Here is a 22,901-nt window from a genome sequence, read left to right as displayed (position 1 = left end):
TACACAGGGTAGATGCCTGGATAAAGGGATAATGCATATATGGGTGGGACAAAGCTTGATGGCATGATATTTAATTATGCTATTCAGAATAATATGAAATTTAAAACTCATTGTTTATCCCTAGAATTTTCCATTTAATGATTTCAGACTGCAGTTGGCCACAGATTACTGAAACTGTGAAAAGCAATCTGATGGGTGATCAGGAACTGGACTTCATTCTCTTTATTCTTTCTCCAGTCCCACACGGACTCTCATCACATGAGCTTTCGATCTGCCTGAATCATTGTTCTTTTTCTCTGTGGAAAATATTTCTATGTGTCACCCAAACCCAAACCCATAGCCATGCCAGGGTCAGCTATGTAATCTTCCTAAATAACCCAAAGTTGCAGACTAGGATTTCTAAGTTCCAATTCTAAATTCTTGGAAAAATGAATCTAACTGGCTAAGTATGAGTCAGGTGCCTACAATAGATCCAATCAGGTGTGTGTGTATGTGAAAGTTTTGCAGGTAGGATGTCATAGGATGTGATGCTCACTCAGCAGGGGCTGTAGGAGAAAAGGCTGATAAATAGGCAAGTGGACTTAACACATTTGCTTTACCTTTTCAGCTCTCTTGATAAGGACTAAAAAGTATCCCTAGCCCAGGTCCTCCAACAAAGTGCATATTCAATAAAAATATGATGTGGTGGTGACATGTGAAAAGTGTAAAGAAGAACATATGTGTCTCGCTCTTGTTATTCTTGAATATCTTTTCCACACGCATGCAATGAAATTCTAAATTGGGGTTATTACAAAGACCTCACAGAAATATAGATTAGTAAACTATGGATAAAAATGTAACAAATAAAAGTTACCTTTGCTTGTTGAAGTATTATTTTTAAATTTACTTCAGGCTTCTATTTAAATAATACCATGAAAATATTACACGGTTTGCTAGATTATGTTCTACGAGTGTTGAATGATGAATGAAAAAGACTGTAGAAATGGTCCATGAAATGATGACTTTATTGCAGTGCTTATTCTAACCACTTACAAGTTACTTTATTCATGTGTCAGCTGCTGTGCTATGCTTTCACAGACATTTTCACATTTATCTTCTCAAGAGCCTTCTGGGATAGGTATTATTACTTTCTATCAAATGCAGTAGTCAAATATTAAATGTAAAATTGCATTGGCAATAACTGCGAAACCCAGAAACGAAGTCAAAGCTTTAGGATCCTAATGAGTATCAGTGTTTTAATATATTAGCTGTGATTGAAAAACTACCTAAAGCAACAGTTTATTTTTGGCAGTTAACTGTGAGGAATAGCATGTCCTTATCTTTGTATCATGTATTTATTCAGATTGTTATTTGCATGCCTATGATTTCATTTGGGTGTCTATTCCTTAGTGACAATTAAAATAAATGTCTCTTCATAGGTTTGTCCACTTGTAGTTAAAAGATATATTTTAGAAGCTCAACTGCTTGAGTCTTTTAGCAAAAGAGTTTTTATATTTTACTGAGTAATAATGCGTATACTTTTTCTTTCTCAAATAAAAATATTCTTTATCTCTTCCACTTTTAAAAAAGCTGCCTATTTATCTGCATGTAACTGATATTAAATGACAGTACTCTGAAACTTTAGTGAATTCTCAAATCAGACTAGTGTACTCTGGTTGAACTTTTGTTTTCCAGCTAATTGTGCTTAGTGTGCAGCTCAGGTTGATAACTTGTCTGTGTTGACATTTGAGTATCTATTCAGATACCGCACTGCCAGTTGTAACCATTTTCATAACTGGTGAGCCAAATTTAGCCCCTGATAGTTCAAAAATATTTAACTGTTATCATTAACACTTCTCAAAAAATGATACTAATATCATTTTTGTTTTTCATTTCCTAGCATTTTTAGAACGGGAAAACTTGTGCTCAAAATTAATGGTTTGGGTACCATTTAGTCTACAAACTAAATGTAAACCTACCAGACAAGTTCACATTTTAAAAATATATAATGCGAATCTGACCCTTTCTGCCCTATAAAGGCATGTTGAAACAAGCTAGATTAGTAACAGCCATAAATACTATTTCTGGCTACTAAATTATTTATTCCTTAAATTAATAAACTAGGTAGTATCTTAATTAGGGTAACCAATACATTAAAATAGATTACTTTTCATGAATGAGACTGTACATGTGTATTTAAAACTGGAACCAAATGGATTAAATGTTTTTATTTTCAAAGAATTCTGATGACACAAAAAACATTATATATAAAAAAACCAATTTTAAGAGTTTTCAGTGTGTAGAGATCTGTAGTTCATGAGATTTCTTCCTATGTATGGATACTGCTTATTATTTTATTGAGATGCAGAACTTTAGCTGGGCAATTTATCTGCAAAATTATTTTATAACAGAAAATAACGTGCTTTGCTTTTTTGTGTGTGTGTGTGAGGAGGTCTCCCACCATTTCCCAGGCTGAAGTGCAATGAATGTCATTATCATAGGTCACTGTAGCCTGGAACTCTTGGCCTCAAGTGATCTACCCACCTTAGTCTCCCTAGTAGATGGCACTCTAGGCATGTGCCAGCATGCCTGGCTAATTAAAAAGAAAAATTCATAGAGACAAGGTCTTACTATGTTGCTCAGGCTGGTCTCAAAGTCCTAGCCTCCAATGATCCTCCCACCTCAGCCTCCCCAAATGCTGGGATTACAGGCATAATCCATCATGCCCAGACCTTAACATGCTTTGCTTTCAATATTACCATTTGTTCCACTTTTTCCCTGAAGTGTGTTTTGAATAAATATTATTATTATAAAAATAACTGACTGACACTAAAATATTAAGGGTTCTTTTCTCCCCCGATGGCCTCCCCAAGGACAAGGAAGTTACAACAGAAAGTGAAATAAAAATGAGAAAGCACGGATTTGAGCAGGCACAAGGTAAATCCAGACATTTCTCCCAGCCTAAAGCATTACAACAGACACTGCATGCAGGCGGGGTTTTTCAGGGAGTCTCCTGTACCATCAAGGGTCCAGATTACATCACCATTGATTTAATCTTTTCCATCTCCTAAGTTTAATGGTTCTGCTTTCCCAAAGGCTATAATTTATCCCATGGGTTCCCAAAGTAAGTGAAATTTAAAATAGAAATATTGCTTCTGTGTTTTCTTTATTGTCTTTGCCATTTGCAAATACCACACCTATTGGTAGAGATACATGTATCTTTTGCTGCAGTTCCAATGAAAATATTCTTCATATATTGACTATTTTGCCACTGAGATCAAGAAGAATTTTTGTGATTTATGAAATGAAAAACTAGTAACATATTTACTCTAGTATAAAATTTAACCAAAATGAATTTTGCTGAATTTATGAGACAAGAGCTATATCCAAAATAAATTTGCCAGAAATGTTTTGAGTCATGAGATACTTCAAGTATAATTTTATTTTTCTTCTTAGATCAGACTGGAGCAACCCTTCCCCAAACATGTTTTAAAAATAAACAAAATTACAGTAGTTCTTACTTTCTAATGTGTTCACTCCTTCAGAGATTTACTAGGAAAGGGGGAAAAAAAAAACCTTGAAGAGGATAATGAGTCCCAGCTGAGAATCATGTGGCAAGATGTTCAGCGACTTTTTTTTTCATTAAAGCCATAGACAATGAGGATGGGGGGGGGGAAGTTTTAGTTAAATGTAAATGTTTCTTTAAAAAAAATTAAAATTCCAAAGTTGCTATTTTAAATTAAGTGAATTACCATTTCATATGGCCCTGGTTTATCTATTAGAAGGGATGTAAGAAGTCAGTGGTTCTTCAAGTGGCTGCCATGTGGTGCTAATCCAGGTAGAAGTTGTCACTGATCTCTGATAACAAAGTTTATTCTACCACAACTATTGTTGTTTAGTGAATCCTTACAACTCCTTCGGTGTTATATGCACATATAACAATTTCAAGATGAAACAATGTGAAATTAAATTGTAGTTCTTACTTTTAAATTGTAGTTCTCACTTAGCATAATGAAAAGTTGGTAACCTTTTAATTTTTCTCTCTACCTTTTTCGTTACAATTTCAGTGGTTCATAAAGCCCCCAAATTGGTGAACACCAATTTAATGGAGATTCTGTCTTTCCACAATACTTACCGAAATATTCTGTGCACAGATCCTGAACATGACACAGGTGTCAAATAAAGCCTAGTGTCTAGTGATAGACACAAATAAGAATTATAATTGAGTGCTTTGGGGGAGATGTTAAGTGCAGAAAATACTGGCACGTATGAGAAAGACACCCAACCCCCATCTAGGGAAGTCAGAGAAGGATTTTCAGGAAAAAAATTAAAAATGGGTGTAGAGTATGTCGTCCTCATGAATAAAGTTATCTCCTATGTGGTATTTAGGTACTTGGGAAAGCAAACCAAACGGCTGCTTTATCATCATGCTCTTAGACTAGATGGCTTTAATCAGAGTCTGCTGAATTTTGATGAAATGATCATGTCCCTGCCTAAACAACAGTACTTTAGCACACAGGGTAGTGGGACAACATTTTTTTTTTTTTTTTTGGTCTACCTAGGTTTTATCTTAGGGTCCAGGAGAACCATTTTTGAGGTAAGAAGTGATATGTGCTGTCTCTGTCTCTTCTGAAAGGGAAATTTTTTTTTTACCCTCTTTCATGCTCTGAATCATTGTTTCGAGAGTGTTGGGGGAAATCAACTCAACTCTATAGCTCATCTCTCTGGCTTTGGTTTTCAAAATCCATCAAAGAGGGCACATGCAGGACCTCTGGATAAACCTCAAGACAATGCCTAGAGAATAAAGCCCCTGAGGATGAGCTGGAACTGCCCTTGGAGACTGTAATACTGTCCTCACAGGAATGGTGGAGGTGGGAGAGGTAGAGAGGAAGATTAGGGACCCCAGCATAACTTGAGGAAAGGTGTGGTTCCCAGGGAGAGAAACCATGTTTAGTCAGAGTCTGAGAGAGGTGAGAGCATTCGGGGGAAAATAAAAAAGCCTGGTAGGTGTTGCTAGGGAGGGAACCTCAAATTCCCCTGTGATCCAAAAGTCGTCAGGAGAGCCACAAGACCAAGAGATACTTGTGGAGAGAAACAAGGCCAATACTACTAACCAGAATACCAAGGGCCTTGAGACCACTGTAGAGGATGGCTGACTGTACTGGTTGATAAATCATCAAATTTAATAACTAGTCATTATCTAGAATCACTTGTCCTCCCCTACCTAAAAGAATAATGCCTGGAATAGAGAAGAAGTCTCCAGGACCCTGCTTAAGTCCTAAAGCCAGTGTCTGCTTCCTTTCTGATTGGTTGATACACATTTATTAGTCATCTATTTTCATATAACACTACTCTAAAAATTGGTATCTTAAAGCAACAATGAGCATTTTTTTAATCTCACAAAATTGCTATGGGTCAGGAATTTGGAAGCAGCTTGGCTGGATTTTTATGGCTCGAGATACATTTGCGTTTGTAGTCAAGATGTCTGTTGGGTCAGCAGTCTTGATGGAGGCTAGAGGATCAGTACTAGCATCTCACTCATGCTGCTGGCAAGTTAACACGGAATGTTGCAAGAACTCTCAGTTCCTTCACACATGGACTTCTCTGTGAGAATGCTTGACTGTTTTTATGGCATGGTGTTTCTTTTTCCCAGAATGAGTGATTCAAGAGAGGACAAGGCAGACAGAGGCTTGGAAGTCATACTCCAGCATTTCTGAAATATCCTACTGACAACATGTGCCATCCGTATTTAGTGCAGGAGGAACTACACTGGATGTAATAACCAAGAGGTGAAAATCACTGGGGACTAGCTATCTTGAGTGCTCCTACTACAAATTGGTGACCCTTCCATATAGGTTGTTAAATATTTTGAATGTCACATTCACGCAAGTCTGAGTACCCTGCAAAAAGGTAAAGGCAGCAGAGTAGGGCCCAAATGACTGAGATTAAGTTTTTCTCTTCCTTAAAGAGTGGTACTTCAAATAAAAATTAAGTTTAATAAAAATGCAAAATCTTACACACTAGAATTTACTGAGATTCATGATTACTGTGTATCATGTAAATGTTTCCTCAAAATAAATGCCAACATTTTCTTTCTTAGTCAGCCCTCTTCTATTGCTACAATTGTTTAAAGGATGCAATCCCTCAATAATTTGCTATTCACAATGTCTAAGAAGAACTCTGCCTCCTCCTATTAAGTGATGATTTCATTATATCTTTCCTTCTGGCACTTCAGAGTATGTACCACTTGTAAATACCTTCCCAGAAGAGCATCTGTGCAGCATAGCAGATGCAAACTAGGACTCCTTTGGCATCCAGAGGAGAGAACATCAAGTTGGCAGTGAGCATCTGTATATTAATGAAGCATTCATAATTCACAACTGCAATTAGGTATCTATTGTTGGAGGAAATACTAATATAAAGTTTAGCTTTGATTCAGTTTGTTAACAAACTGAATTAATGATAGCATTGCAGCTAGCAATGGAATTATCAAAGGGTATTCTGAGTGCAATGTACATGGAATTTTCTAGTATTTCATGGAGATCTTGAGTTCTAGAATTTTAGAAATGCTGCCATTTTCAGAGTAATCCTGTTACTCTTTGAAAGACATTTTAACATTCTAAATTACTTGGATATAAAGTTCTAGGTAATTTATCAATGATAGTAGTACTAATCCCCACCCAAGAAAAGAAAGAGTACTCATTTATGTCTCCTAAAAATAGGCCTCTGTGGATTATATACATTCTACCTCATATTTTCTTTAGCATAGATGGCCATTGCTGAGCTATTCATCATATACTAGAAAAAGATATTCTCTGGACTTGAAATATAATTTCCATATATCAAATAGCTAGCAGCTTCTGAGTCTACCTATTTCAAAACAACATAAACTCCTCTCATTTACCTAATGGCATTGAGGTTGTACAAGCCTAGAATGGAAAAATAATAATTATTTTTAATAATTATCAAAAAGAACTTGCTGGTCAGCTGCAAAGAATGCAGAAAGTTGCAGAAAGTTTAATACCTCCGGGTATTAAAACCCTCAGGATTTAACTCAGGTTTTGAGTCAACATCATGTCCTTCTGGAAAGTTCCCAGTCAAAAACTGAGCAAACAAGGCCTGACTATTTCTGGCCTATGGTGGGACTCATCTAAAGGGCAATCTTAGCTCTGAAGCTTCTCAAAAAGTTAGCTGATGCTTTGTCAGATCTAAATCATGGTCTGAGGCTCTTACTGTCCAATATTGCTTCTGACCCACTTTTCTTTCACAGGTTATCAGAAGTGTTCAAGCTCTAAAAGCTCTTCCTAGCCGATTTTGCCTCCTTCCCTTTTCATATCTCACATAGAAGGCTACCAATAAACCTCTTGCATTTTGAACTCCACCTCAGTGTTCACTTCCCAGCAAACCAAAGTAACACAGCTACTGTTAAAAACCTACAATGTGAAGGAGGACATCACAGTGTGTTTAGAGAAGTTAAACAATCTTTCCTAATGTGAAGGAGGACATCACAGTGTGTTTAGAGAAGTTAAACAATCTTTCCTAACTTTTCTCTCATCTGTAAAGTAGGGTTGTTGTAGGAATTAAATGAAATAATTTGGAAAGAGCAATTTGTACAGTTCCTGGTATATAGCTAAGTACTTAATAACTAGTATGTAAATTAAAAATATTCTTATGCCAGACACAGAGGAATCATATATTTATTGTTTATAATTCTTGTTATAATCAGCAAGCCATGCTCATAGTACATATGAGAAAACTAGACCTCGGTGAAGTTAAAATTACTTCCTTAAAATTACTTATTTTACATAGCTAGAATGTGTAACCTGGGATTCAAACCCAGTAAACTCTTTCCATGTCCATGTATGTTGGCAAAGAATCCACTGCTGTCACCTAGCACATAAAGGAGTTCCATAGCTTCTTTGACATGCATGGTACATAGAACTGGTAATCAACACAAACTATTTTGGGGATTCTTTTATACATTTAAGTCCATTGTCTTAATCTCACCAAATATACAACATTACAATCTATCAATGGATGCTTAAGACTAAGTATTTGTCTAAAAGCTTAGAGAGAGTGACTTAGTCACTTGTAGCTATAGTGAGGCTACCAAACCACCAGAGAGATTATTCAGAAATGAAAATTACATCTGTAACAGAATGACGTGTAGTTCTAACACTTATATAATGTAATATTCAGTACATTTTCAAATGAGTTTGCTATAATGCAATTTATTTATTGTGAATAAGTAACTTTTAGAACATTTTTCAAGTAAAAAATTTAGTTATGTTCCTATTGCAGAGAGTAGAGTCTAGATGGTCTTCAGTGACCATCAGGTCATAAGAAAAGTACTTAGGGATTCCTGGACATTTGGTACCCACAAGAGATACTTATGAAAATACATTTTGCCCAAGGACTTACACTGACACAGATGTATGTGTGCATCAGAACAAAAGATGTACTTTAAGGAAACTAAATAAAAATTGTTTGAAAATGTCGACTCTTAAGTATAGTTACAAATCTCAAAAAGAAACAGTTCTGATTTATTGCCCATGTGGGAGAATTCTGGGTGTACTCTTTCCGGATGTTCTTTCCTCTTCACTGTTACAACTATGGCACACAGGGGTAATTATCAGTTTGTGAGTTCTGTGAAAGGACCAAAATGATCTCAGTGGAAATATTTCCCAGAGACTTTCCTTTGCTTTCTAAAATAATATAACTGGGTATAAAATGAATGGCTGACACATTTTAAAACATACATTGCAAGCAACAGCAAACTTGGAAAAACTCAAAGCACTTAAATGCCACAGTTGTGCCAGTAAAGGGGGAACAGGGTCTTGTGTTTTGAGGAGAACATATTAATTACACAATCTTCTAAAATATAATAAAAGCAAAGTTTTGTAGATGCCTAAAAAATTACATGTTAATCTGGCTTTTGGTAAATAAAATTTCAAGGAAAAACTCCTTCCAAACAAGATGTGCTACTGACATGGAATGAAGATTAAGTAATATTTTCCTTTAAATAAAAAGAAATTATGGTTATTACCCACTAATTAGAAACAATAACATCATTTAAATCTATGGTAAATTTTATATGAGAGTTGTAGTGAGACCAATTTACTTTGATGGATAATTGTCATAGTAAATAGGAGTTATAAGCTCTGCTATGTAGTGGGACACTTTAATTCATTATGATTAAGACAGGACAAAGCAGACAGCAGATCCAAATACAATATTTGATGAAGATGCTGAACATTGTAAAATCAATTAAAATGATATTATGCTTTAGCCTGTTAAATAATGTACATTTTATAAATGCCATAAAGTTCGTTAAATTTAAAAAGTTGCTTTAGTCTTTTATACTGTCTGAAGATATTAACTGAATTAAGTGAACCATAAAAGAGATTACTCAAAAGTCTTCTGTAGGCCAATCTGGCTTGATAAATAACTAAACTTTATCCTGCCTCAGAGAAAATATGAGCTTATTCAAAGTTGTTCCTGTCTGAATCTACTTCATTCTGTTTTACTAACATTCTAACTGTTCAAACATAATCTTGTAGAAAAATAAAAAACCCAAATCACAATTTAGCTCCACATAAAAAAGTCATGTCATAGGCCACATTCATGTGTCTTTTTCTTTGTTGTTGAGATCATTAAATGAAATGTTTCCTATGATGTCTGACACATTTTATTCACAATGTGGGTACTAATATAACCTAATATTTGTTTGCCTGGACATTTCCTTGCTATTTGTCAACAATATTGGGCAGTATGCAATAAAAAAAAAAACTGGGTTAAATATTTGAAACATATGTGAATTGAGAACTGTTTTTCAAATGAGCAAGAAAGTGAAAGGCAAAGCTTTGAAAGCCCTTTTAAAGGTGGAGTTACTGAAAAGGACTGATCTTCCTTTTCTGTGTTAGTCTTTCTACAGAAGACTTTTCTCTTTTATTTACTTATAATTATACAATGTTAAAAAAGAATTTATAATTTTTGCCACTGATACACTAGTTTTTTCTTGAGTATATCTGAGGAAGGCAAACTTTATTAGATATTTGAAATGTTATAATCTATACACAATCACTTTCTCCACTTCAAAGAGTACTACTGGTGACAAAGTTTCCCTTAATTATGTTTTTTTCTCACAAATATTTAATCTTTCATCTGTGATCTAAATAACTTATCTCTATGTGTATATGAATCTCTATCTTGGTTACTTACTAGTGCCTAGAATTTGGGGAAATGATTTCACTTTTGTATAGTCTACTTGAAATTTGCTAAGATTGACCTTAAATGTGCTTACTGCCCCTCCCCCAAATGGTAATCATGTGAGGGAATGGACGTGTTAATTAGCTTAAATTTGGTAATCATTTCACAATGTGTATTTATATCAAATCATCTCTTTGAATACCTTAAACATATAAGGTTATGAATATATAATTTCTATTTATCAATTACAACTCAATAAGTTGGGAAATAATAATAAAAACCTTTCCAGTCTCTTGGCTTGTGGGACAGGACTCTCTCTTCCTCCTTCCTCAAATCTTGATGAGTTCTTCTTCACTGACCCTTACCTATGGCTGCATTGCAGAGATTTTTTAGCCTTCTTCCTTCACTTCACATATCTCCCTCTACAATCTCCTGTTCTCATTGCTCCAAATACTAAATATATGTTTACAACCTTCAAATTTTCTGCTTGCAGTCCACACATTGCTCCTCAGCTCTAAGAGACTAGGTCCAAATGTTTCTGAAAGCAGTCTGGTGGCACAGGGTGGGGAAGGAGGTACCCCACCCACTTAAAGAGTAAATAGGAGTGCTGCCAAAGTCTTAATTCGTACACTGCACAGTCATTCATCAGTTATAAGCACCGACACATTGATCGTAAGGGGTTTCAAATTAGAGTGCCAGGCAGAAAGAGACAAAGTAACTACATGCACGATAGTTAACTAAGGGTAAGGGTTGGTACCAGGGCATTCACGTGCACATTAAGAAGTCCTCAGCCACAGGAAGCTAAAGCGCAAAGGAAGAATTCCACTTAGTTCCTCCAAGACATTTAATAAAAATGTTGGAGTTCATCAATTTCGTCAAGCATTAAAAAGTAAATGGAAAGCAAACCGCTTTACGGAAGGAGGAACGTTGGGGACAGATCAGGGATCTGCGCAGCGCAGAACACTGCATTACGGCAGGCCACGTACAGAACAGGGTGTGTGTGTAAGAACCAATTCATCTATATGGAGAGAAAACTGAAAAACAGGAACCGGTGGACATTAAAAATTCAGCAACTGTTTAAAATCCACGGTATGAAAGACACCTCACCCCAAGTAAGACAGGTCCGCCGCCCGGCTGGCCGCTAGCTTTTCCTCAGCTTCCCAGCACGCAGCGCACAGCCCGGGTAGCTCCGCCCCCTTCCCCCGAAAGCCCCTCCGCAGAGCGGCGTGCACGTGCGTGGCTGACTCCGCCCCCTCCGCTCTTTTGGCCAATGAAAAAGAGCTTCGTAATTCGCCACCGCCCGGTCGCGAGTCACCTGACCACATCTCCCCGCCCTCTCTCCTGCCGCCCGGGGTTTTGGGAAGATGGCGAAGGTGTCAGAGTTGTACGATGTCACTTGGGAAGGTAACTTCGGATGGGGTGGGTGCGGGAAGTCCAAAAGCCCTGGAAAGCGGTTCAGGTATAACTGCTACCTTCAGAGAGCTGAATTCTCTGGTTTCTCTTCCGCACGGGAGCTCTCTGTAACAGGCCAAGCTCAGGTGGAGGTGGGGACTGACCCCTTCCTTGGCCGGGCCATGGATTCTGCGGCTTTCCTACTGTCTGCTCATCAATTAGACTGACCGACTTACTTCTACGCTTATCCAGCCGCCCGGGGCAGCTTCCTTTTATGAGGCGAGAGGGACCTGGGGTTGGGACTGTCATTGTCTTTCTGTGGTTTCTGGGCGGCGCAGAGGAGGCAGGATAGGTTGTTGCTGAAGCTTCTTTGGAACCAAGAAATACAGAGCCCCTAAGGCCTTATACTAAGTGTTGTATAAGGGGTACACCACTGTGCTGAAAAGTTGTATTGAAGAGAACAAATCCAATTCTCTTACACTGTCACTTTATATTTTCTTTCTCATCAAAACCGAGTTCCCATTTCTCCCTTTTTTAACTTTTGTTTGTCCCACTCCTTCTCAAAGCACATTTACACGTACAACACAACATCCTTGTTTTTTACAGATAAGGCCTCCCTCTGTCGCCCAGGTTGGAGTGCAGTGTGGCTATCTTACCTCGCTACAACTTCAATCACCTGCGCCCAAGTGCTCCTCCGGCCTCAGTCTCCCAAGTAGCAAGGACTAGAGGCCTGCACCACATCTGGATATTAAAAAAAAAAAAAATTTTTTTTTTTCCGTAGGGACAAGTCTGGATGTGTTGCCTAGGTCGATCTCAAACTCCTTGCTTCAACCGACCCATTGCTTTGTTCTCCCAAAGTGCTGAGACTGTGCCAGGCCCGTAACTTCCTTCTTACTCCCTACCAGTAATTCCTTTTCTGAAGGGGGAAGTAACTGGTTAACTCTGGGGCATGTGCTCATGTGTGATGTGCTTCTTTCCCTATCGTTTGTTGATGTAGAGTGGAGTGTGTTCTTTAAATTTGGAAGCAGCTAAACCTTGGACCAGTTATGTAAGAGAGTTTTTTTTCCCTCTTCAAAAACTTTAGTAGGAGGTATGCTTAAATGAAGAAATTTGGGTTCTTTAAGGCATGTAATTTGTGTATTTCAAATTCATATTCCACCATTTAGTATAGTGCAGTAGTCTGTAATAGCTAATTTAAATGAGTGCCTTTGTGGGATGTTTAAATAATGACCTGATAACATGTGGGCCAAAAGTTTATGTTTGATCATGCATAAATTTTTCAAGTGTTATAAAGTTGCAGACATGTAAGGGGAAAAACAAAATTCCTTTATACTTGAATTGAGTTCAGTGATTTATTGGCATTTTTTTGCCGTTAGCACACTGTGAACTTCAGTATTTCTACCTGTTTTGAGGGAATCCATTATACTAAAGAAAAGTGTTAAGTGCTTATTGCAAAATCTTGCATATTTCAAGTTAAGTTATGCAGTCCCTACTTTGGAGGAGTTCATAATTTAATGGAGAAGACAAGCCAATAAACATAATAGTTTTAAAAGTCTTGTATTAGGATATGTTCCTTAAGCTGGTTATTAGTTCTATGGCTGTTATTTTTAATGCCTTTTTTAAAAGGTGGTAATTTTTAAGAAGTGCTATTATGAAGGTATTTATTTATTTATATATTTATTTGAGACAGAGTCTCACTGTGTTGCCCTCAGTAGAGTTCTGTGCCATCACAGCTCATAGCAACCTCAAAGTCTTAAGCTATTCTCTTGCCCCTCCTCCCGAGTAGGTAGGATTACAGGCACAGACCACAATGCCCAGCTGTTTTTTTTTTGCACTTGTCACTGTTGTTTAGTAGGGCCTGCCTGGGTGTATGTGGCTGGCACCCTAACCACTGAGCTATGGGCGCTGAGCCTATAAACATATTTTCAATATAACTTTTTTACATGACAGCAGCATGTATAGTAGACTGTTCATTCAGTATAGTTTTTTCAGATTAAAGTAGCGTCTTTCAGGACACAAGTGGTGTGTAACTAAAGGCTGGCAGGATGATTTAATTAACTTGGATCATAATCTTTTGGGTATTCTAAAGAGGAGTGATGTAAGTAGATTCAGAATAATAAATAATAATTTCTTCACAAGTTTGCTGAAGAACAGAAGAGAAAAGATGTTAAAGTATTTTGGAAAAGTACTGTATAAAAGATTGTGTTATTTTTAGTTAATACTAATGTGATTATGTCCCTCCCCTGTATGTTTTGACTCTTGCAGTATCTCCAGCTTTATCTTGAGCCATTCTAATCCTCACTTTATGAGCTGACTGTGTTGTCTTTGTTAAATTCCCTAAATTCTGTGGGCAGTCTCATCCACACCCAACTTTGAGTGTCAGCTTACATGCTAAATAACATGTCTGTTAAACACATATTTGGATACTTTGTACCAGGTACTTACTGTTCCAGTTCTTGAAGATACAATTCTGAGCAAGAAAAGCAAAGTCCCAGATTTCATGCAATATGCCCTGAGATTTCTCTTCCAAAGATTTGTGTTTCCAGTAATCTATAGGGCACACGTACTAGGTGGTCCACAGTTTATAAAACTCAAAACTGAACTAACTCATCATTTGCCTTTTGCTTCAAGTACCACCATTGTTGCCAGTTTTTTTTCTGAGTTTTCCCTAGAAAAGCAGATGGCACCATGTTTCTGCCCTCATTCCTAAGACAATTCCTGCTCATCCTTTAAGATGTAGGTCTTTGAGATTTGTAAAGTACAGATACATATGGGAAATATATATATATATGGTAGGTAATAATCAGGTTTCAATGAAGTGTATGTTTTGTAAGGGTCATTTTTGAAAGATGAGAGCTAGAAAGATAGATTGGTGCCTTGAAGGCTAGACTGAGGAGCTTGGTCTTTATTTTGTACATAGTTGGGATCCACTCCTAACAACAACAACAAAAAAAGGAATCATTGGCTCCTTTCATTGAACTTAAACTTTATAACTGTATTTGTTGCTACAGGAGAGGACTTTTCTTTGATAGGAATCCCCTGATTGAAATGTTTTGTCATGTTAAATAAACCATTTTTTTAACAAGGAGCAGGGCCCTACTCCATGTTAAAAGACCTTGCTATAGCAGCTTTGGTGCATGAGTTTTAAATTTTTTTATTTTCCTTGCATTATTTTTAATTAAGTCCCCATAATTAATATGACAGCAGTTTTTCAGAGCTAATTGCTTTTATGGAGTCTTTTCTATGTATCCAGTGTTGTTTCATAGAACTATGTCTATCTTTTTGCACTCAAGTTTTCTTTGGCTTATTATGTTTCATTATACTATATAATTACATTACGTTTAACTGGCATGAACTGGTTTGGATCCAAGCAGTTGAATTTTTTAAATGTAATAACTGATGGAAACAATTAACCAAGAGCTAGCTGATGGGATTATTAGGCAAGAGTTTCTAAAGTGGTGTGGGCATCATTAGTATGTGTTGCAGAAAAGAAATTCTTTGAGTTGATTATAAGTGTAGAGTGGTTAAGAGAATTTTTATTGAACTTTACTAATCTCACTCATCATATTTAAATTACTTTTTCACATTCGTTACGCATGTAGATCTTCTCAATCCTTCCATTGACCAGCTTGGCAAATGCTTTTTTGTTTAATGAGTGAATGCTAGGGCATGAAATTTGTTTTTCAAGTTTGTTCAGTAGTATCTATAGTAATGGCAATAATGATGAAAATAGCTTACTAAAAACATTTAATATATATCATCTCATTTTATCTTCACATGTATCCTGTTTCGCTTTTACAAGTGAGGGAGCAAACTAGAGAGGGGAAGTGATTTTCCCAGTGTCCCACTGAAAGTGCTGAGATTGGAGTTGAATTTATGCTGCTGTCCTCCTCTCAGTTATTAGCTGGTTCATTAGACTGCCATGCTGTTATTCTTGGAACATGCCAAGTTAGTTTTTGTCTTAAGAAAGTAGATTTGCTGTTTATGGTTGACTCCTTATTCTTCCCTCCACTTAGAAACTGCCATCTCACTGAAGCTTTCTCTCCACTTCCACCCTTTTACAAAGGCTCCTCCTCCCAGGGTCTTGACTTTCCCCTATCATCCTTTAATTTTTTTCATAAGAATTATCACTATCTGAAGTTAATGTGGTTCGTTGCCTTTTTACCCTGCTGGAATGAAAGCATTATGAGAACAGGAACTTTATCTTATTCCTTTATCTTCAATGTCCAGATCAGGCCTGGCATGTAGAAGGCATTCAGTAAATAAGTTGAATGAGGAATAACTCCAAAGAATAACTCCAATTATTGCACTATACTGCCCAAAAGGTAGTGGGCATCATTGGGTATCTTTAGAATTTAAGTTGTCTAATGAAGTAAATATTTTTAAAAAATCTCTGGTAATGATTTGCAGATTGAATATGGGTAGAGAGTCCAGTTTGGAAGCTGTTCTAGCCATTTTAGCATAAGATGATTAGAGCCTGAGCTTGGGTAATAGTGTAGAAATAGTGGAAGGTATAGGTTTTAGAAGTAGTTTAAAAGAGCACACAGGAATTAGGTATCAATGGAGTAGTCAGAAACAACAGTCACACTGTATATAGAAATGTTTTTGGTCAATGATTGAGTATATGACAGTGGCCCCATAAGATTGAACTACCTGATCTTTTCCTATACCTTTTCTATGTTTAGATATGTGTAGAAATGGAAATTCTATTGTGTTATAGTTGCCGACAATATGTAGTACATACTGTCCAGCTTTGTAGTCTGGAGCAATAGGTTGTATCATACAGCACAGGTGTGTAGTAGGCTGTACCATTTAGATTTGTGTGAGTACATCCTATGATGTCTACATAATGACAAAGTCACCTCAGACTGCATTTCTCAGAAGATATCTCCATTTGTTAATCAACACTGTATAATTTTTTGCATTTGGGGAGGAAAATAATCCCTACACAATTCCTAACTTTTATCAGACTTGAAAGTAGTCCCTAGCTCCCCAAAAGTTAACACCCATAGTTACTTTAAAGGGATAGAGGACTTTTTGACCCACACTATTCATTATCTTTGAAGATAGTTGCAATGTTGGATGTTGTAGTGTCATTTTATTCTTCTAAAAGATTTTAATTGATTTTCTACCTTACCAACTTTGAGATATCATAGATTTCTACATTAGTGTGAGTTTATTTTCTTTACCTAAAAAGTTGATTTTGTTTTGTCAGATTTTCAACATCTGTCAATTAAGTGTGTGTATATATGTAAATAACATGCTTATTTTATTTTTTTCCAGAAATGCGAGATAAAATGAGAAAATGGAGAGAAGAAAACTCACGAAATAGTGAGCAAATTGTAGAAGTTGGAGAAGAATTAATTAATGAATATGCTTCTAAGCTTGGAGATGATAGTAAGTTCAATTAATTTATCATGTTCAGGCTCAGCACATGTCTCGTTTATGGGTCTTTGGTTTTTTAAAAACTGTCTTTTCAGTTATTTTTTTTTTCTCCTAATCATACGTATCTATTCTGTGACTTTTTGTCCCAAGAAGTTTAATGGTACTTTAAGGATTTCTAATTACTTGGTAGTAATAAAACAGTCAGATAGGCTGTTTTGTTGTAAGTTAACAGAGCTGGCCAGTTTTAAGCTCACAGTGTTTGGCCAAAATGTATTTCATGAAGATATTCCGGTCTGGCCAAAATATGTCATAAAGAAACTTTTAGAACAGTAAAAGTAGTAAGTAATTGGAGATTTTTACCTTATAAGACGTTAAAATATTTAACATTACTGAAAGCATGTAAGGTTGGTTCCTTTTCTTAAATTCCAGAAATAATAGAATAAAATCAATTTTCAGTTATAAAGATTCTTTAAAATGTCATAAGCTAGAAGAGTTCATTAATCTAATTTCTGTTTGGGGGAGTTTTATATTAAATTTAGTTTTCCCCCCCTGTTTGTGTGCTTAGTTTGGATCATATATGAACAGGTGATGATTGCAGCGCTGGACTATGGTCGGGATGACTTGGCATTGGTAAGTATTTAAACTAATTATATATTACCTTATATTTGCTAGTAAGTGGTACCAACTAGATACTTTTTAGGGTATAATATCTTATTAAATCTTTTAATAACCCTGAGAAATGTTATTTAGTATCCTAATTTTATTGAGATTAAATTAGTTGCTGAAGTATATCTAATTAATAGGTTACCTTTGCTGTATTATAGATTTTAAAATAAAAAACAACAGTGTTTAAAACTACTTTGGGGGTTGTTAAACAACTTTCCTAGTATATTGTGTTAAATAATGTTATACGTTAAATTATTTAAAAATTCTGACTTGTACAGAATATAACTTAAAATACTAATACTACTTTTAGAATAAGACCGTAACAACAGCTATATTTTTGGACTCTTATGTGCTAGACACTATGCTGATTGCTTTCCATTGTGCTTTTATTTAGTCTTCACAGTTATTTCATGACGTGATTTGTGTCGAATGTCCTCCTTATATTATTTAATAAATAATGAGACACAGGCTTCTGTTCTGCTGTTGCTGTCATCCTGAATTCTGAAGTACTACTTTATGCTGCCTGCTCATTTAAACCAACAGAAAATACATAAAAACAAATAACAGATCAGGAGAACATTCATGTCTGATCAGTATTGTCTTTTTGAAGGCAATCACCTTGGGTTGGCTATACACATAATTCCAGTGAAGCTGTAGTGGTAAAAAATATCCTGCAGAACTTTTGTTGGATTACCTTCAGAACCTATGAGGTCTGTCCTTTGAATATCCACAGAGGTGGCAATGTTATATTTTGAGAGAAATTTTGATTTCTTTTTGAGGTAGTCAGATGTCATTTCATACAGTAGGAAGTCAAATTAGAGAATAGTATTAGTAGATAAAACAATTGATTAAATTAGACACTAACTTATATATCACAGGGCTTTCTTTAATGATTCAGATTTTTAATACAGGTGGCTTGATTGATTGCCTAAGTAATATGATTTTGTATGATATCAAAGAAATAATTAACATATCTTCATTTTTAATAACTTAAATAGTTTACTTAGTATAGCAAATTTTTAGCCACAAATGTTATTATGATTTCAGATCATAATAAAACTTATGAATAGTTTATAGTTTTTTTTGTTTTTTTTTTTTTTTTTTGTAGAGACAGAGTCTCACTTTATTGCCCTCAGTAGAGTGCTGTGGCGTCACACTGCTCACAGCAACCTCCAACTCCTGGGTTTAGGTGTTTCTCTTGCCTCAGCCTCCTGAGTAGCTGGGACTGCAGGCACCCACCACAACGCCCAGCTGTTGTTGTTGCAGTTCGTCCGGGGCTGGATTTGAAGCCACCATCCTCGGTATATGGGGCCAGCACCCTACCCACGGAGCCACAGGCACCATCCTAATAGTTTATAGTTTTATCATCAATTAAATGCTTTTCTTTTTGTCACTCAGGCTTAGGTTGCTTGAATAGACAATATGTATAATCTTCAACATTTCTAGCACTTCCAAGACTCTTATAATCCCTCATGTTACTGAGAATATAGGTACTTAACAAATATCTGATCATTTATTTAGTTGAATTGATTAATACATTATAGGTAGCTCTCCAAAGAAATTGGTATTGCTTCATGAAGTTGGTGCTTGTATTTTCCGATCTACATGTCTAAGTCAGGATATGTAGATGAAAAGAATATATGACTTCAATAGGAAAATATTTAAACTGTTAATATTTACAAGGGTATCTGGATGACTACCAAAAATCTTAATTCTTACAGGAGAATGCTTGTGTTCTCATTAGGAAGAAAAAGCCTAAAAACTGCTATTGGCATTTGAGTAGGGTCTGACACATTAGGGAAGCAGATTTTAAGGAGAAGCAATATGATTATAGTATTTGAAGAGTTACTAGTGCATCTCGTTATGATCTGCATATTTTCCTGGCTAAGAGTATGGTCATCTTTATCAATTATTTTTTCAGTTTTGCCTTCAAGAGTTAAGAAGACAATTCCCTGGCAGTCACAGAGTCAAGAGATTAACAGGCATGAGGTTTGAAGCCATGGAAAGGTAAACAAATCTTGTGAACAATGTGATGTTATTTAAAATTGACAAACATCCAGCCTGAGCAAGTGCGAGACTCCATCTCTAAAAATAGCTGGGCATTGTGGTGGGCACCTGTAGTCCCAGGTACTTGGGAGACTGAGGTAAAAGGATTGCTTGAGCCCAAGAGTTAGAGGTTTTGTTAGCTATAATGCCATGATACTCTACCTGGGATGACAGAGTAGGACTCTGTCTCAAAAAAAGAAAATAAAATAATGACAAGTGTGAAGCCTGTTAATCTTAGTAGTGTTAATCATTTTTGATTCCAAGCATTCCAGTGCATGTGAAATAGTATGTCACTATGTCTTTAATTTGTATTTCTTGATGACTAGTGAGGGTGAAAACCTTTTCATGGCTGATAGAATACTTATATAACTTCTTTTTGAAACATCTTCTTTATCTTTGCCTATTATTTTTAAAATTGGGTTGTTTTATATTTTATTGTGTTCCTTATACGTATATTGTGGGTAAAAAGAGCTTTGTCAGATATATGTTCTGAGGATATTTTCCCCTATCTCTGTCTTGAGTATTTTTTAAATTGTGCCTTTGGAATCATAGAAGTTGTTAATTTTGGAGAAGTTCAGCTTATCAATTTTTCTTTTATAGTTAATGATTTTTTTCTAAGACTTCTTTAACTACTCCAACATCTCCATGATAATCCCTATTTTTTTCTAGAAGCTAGGACCATTTTAAGATAATTGTTTTTCTTTTTGGTTTATTAGAGTGCTTTCAGATCATTTTTTCCATTGTCATCTACTTTTAAAATTTTATTTTCAGTACTTCTGTGTGATTGCTTGTGCTTTCCAGTCCACTCTGTCCTTACTGATTATCTGCCTAATGCAGGCGTCCTCAAACTATGGCCCACCTAGGATGTTTATCTGGCCCACCGGATGTTTTTGCTGCTGCTGTTTGTCCTGCTTAGCAGCTGACTTGTCCTGGGGATGCAGTCCGGTCCTTCAACAGTCTGAGGGACAGTAAACTGGCCTCCTGTTTAAAAACTTTGAGGACCCCTGGCCTAATGTGTCAGTCAGTTATTGATAAAGGAGTATGGATTCATCTATTCTTACAGTTCTATTAGTTTTGACCTTGTATATTTTGATCTGATTGTCAGTCACATATGTAGTAAGGACTGCAATGTTTTTTTGAGGATGACCCCTTTATATTATGTAATTCTCTTCTTTATCTCTGGTAATTTTTCTTGCTTTGAAGTCTGCTCTGTCTGAAATTAATAAAGCTACTCAGTTTTTTTTTTTTTTTTTTGATTGGTGTTACGGTGTATCTTTCTCCATCCTTTTACTTTTAATGTATTGTGCCTATATATTTAGAGTGAGTTTTGTGTCGACTTTTAGTTAGGTCATGACTTTCAGTCACTGTGGATAGTCTGTCTTAACTGCAGTGTTTAGAACATTCACATTTAAAGTGATTATTGATGTAGTTGGTTTAATTCTGTATCTACCATATTCTTAACTATTTTTTCTTGATTATTCTTGTTCGTTCTTATTTCTTTCTATCCTCTCATTGTTTCTCTTTCCTTCCCTAGTTTAATTGAGCATTTTCTATGATTTTATTTTTTCTTTTTCAGTATATCAATTAGACTTTATACTTCTGTTTAATTTTTTTTTAGTGGTTGTCCTTATGTTTGCAATCTGCATTTACAACTAATCCAAGTCCTCTTTTACATAAAACTACACTGATGAACAGGTGGTACAAATACCTTACAAAATATTTTAAAATGCTCCCTTTTTTTCATTTTACTTGGCCATAAACTGTAATCACTGAATATTTTGTTATTGTTTTGAACAGACTGTCAATTAAAAATAAGAAAAATAAAAGATTCTATTCACTTACTCATTTTTACTGCTATTTCTTTATATAGTCAAAGTTTGGTTTGTTTTTCAGAGAAAAACAAATATGGTTTGTTTTGAAGAGCAGCTTTTAACTTTATGTGTAGGGCAGTCTGCTGTCAGCAAAATTATTCAATTTCTTTTGTCAGAGAGTTTATATTTCTTCCTCACTTTTGTGGACAGTTTCTCAGGGTACAGAATTCTAGGTTGGTGGTTTTAAATATTTCACTTCACTCTTTTCTTGTGTGGTTTCTGGAGAGAAGTCTGATGTAATTGTTACTCTTACACCTGTATAAACGAGGTTTTTTCCTCTGCCTTCCTTCAAGATTTTCTGTCTCTGATTTTCTGGAGATGTCAATGTGTTATGTGTAAGTGTAGTTTTCTATATATGTATTCTGCTTGCTAGTCTTAAAGCTCACTGGGTCTGTAATTTTGTGTAATAAATTTGGCAAACTCTCAACCATTATTATTTCAAGTATGTCTTACATTCCTTTTTCTCTTTCTTTTCCCTCTTTTTCTCTTTCTGTTCCTTTTTCTCTTCCTTTTCCCATTACACATATGCTACATCTTTTGTAATTGTCTTAGATATTTAGTCACATTGCTATATTGTTTTTTCTCTTTGCATTTCAGTTTTGTTAAGTTTTTCTTGATACTTCTTCAAGCTCTTGGTTCTTTTTGGGGGTCACATCTAGTTTATTGATAAGCCCATCTTCAAAGGCAATCTTCATTTCTATTGTGCTGTTTTTAATTTCTAGCCTTTCCTTTTGATTCTTTTTTTTTTTTTTTTTTTTTTTTTGATTCTTATTTTGTGTTTTTCATTTCTGTTTACATTCCTGTCCCTTTTTTTAGTTTTGAGTCTTGTTCACTTTTTCCATTAGAGCTTTACACATATACATAGTTGTTTAAATTCCCAGTTTGCTGTCTCTTATTTCTGAATCTGGTTTTGATGCTTGTTCTGTCTTCAACCTGTGTAACTAGTTTTTCCCTCTGTATTTTGGTCAAATTGAATCAGCATATTTTTGGAATAAGTTTTTTCATAAATACTTTATACATAATTTGTCTTTGATAAAAAAGTAAGACTATAGTAAAGTTCTTCAGTTAAAGGAAGATGAGAAAATTTAGATAGCAATTATAAATGCACATAAAGCCATGCCATTTTAATCTTTAATTTTTGTATTGACTATCGCTATATTTTTAAGGTAATATTTCCTGACATTTCTTTTTTTTGTAAATAGATATGATGATGCTATACAGCTGTATGATAGAATTTTACAAGAAGATCCAACTAACACTGTAAGTTTGCAGATTGTCTTGAACATAATTTGGAGTTTAGTTTAAAACATGAAATTAGGAAAGATACATGAGGAACCAGGTTTTTTTTTTTTT

General features: G+C 35.5%; 1 protein-coding gene across 1 annotated transcript in view; it reads left to right on the top strand.

Annotated features, from left to right (window-relative positions):
- The first annotated feature begins 11,478 nt into the window (after positions 1-11,478).
- Positions 11,479-22,901, top strand: part of EMC2 (ER membrane protein complex subunit 2) — a 40,166-nt gene continuing 28,743 nt past the window's right edge. Inside the window, exons 1-5 of the mRNA XM_003782409.3 lie at positions 11,479-11,592; positions 16,864-16,977; positions 17,531-17,595; positions 19,553-19,638; positions 22,751-22,808. Of these exons, the coding sequence (XP_003782457.1) occupies positions 11,553-11,592; positions 16,864-16,977; positions 17,531-17,595; positions 19,553-19,638; positions 22,751-22,808 (363 nt within the window). The 5' untranslated portion in view covers positions 11,479-11,552. The remainder of the gene's footprint in view (positions 11,593-16,863; positions 16,978-17,530; positions 17,596-19,552; positions 19,639-22,750; positions 22,809-22,901) is intronic.

Source organism: Otolemur garnettii, unplaced genomic scaffold (genome assembly GCF_000181295.1).
Source record: "Otolemur garnettii isolate 467f Iridium unplaced genomic scaffold, OtoGar3 scaffold00004, whole genome shotgun sequence".
Classification (NCBI taxonomy): domain Eukaryota; kingdom Metazoa; phylum Chordata; class Mammalia; order Primates; family Galagidae; genus Otolemur; species Otolemur garnettii.
The sequence above is the reverse complement of the archived record's forward strand: the minus strand, read 5'-3'. Positions and strand labels throughout refer to the sequence as shown.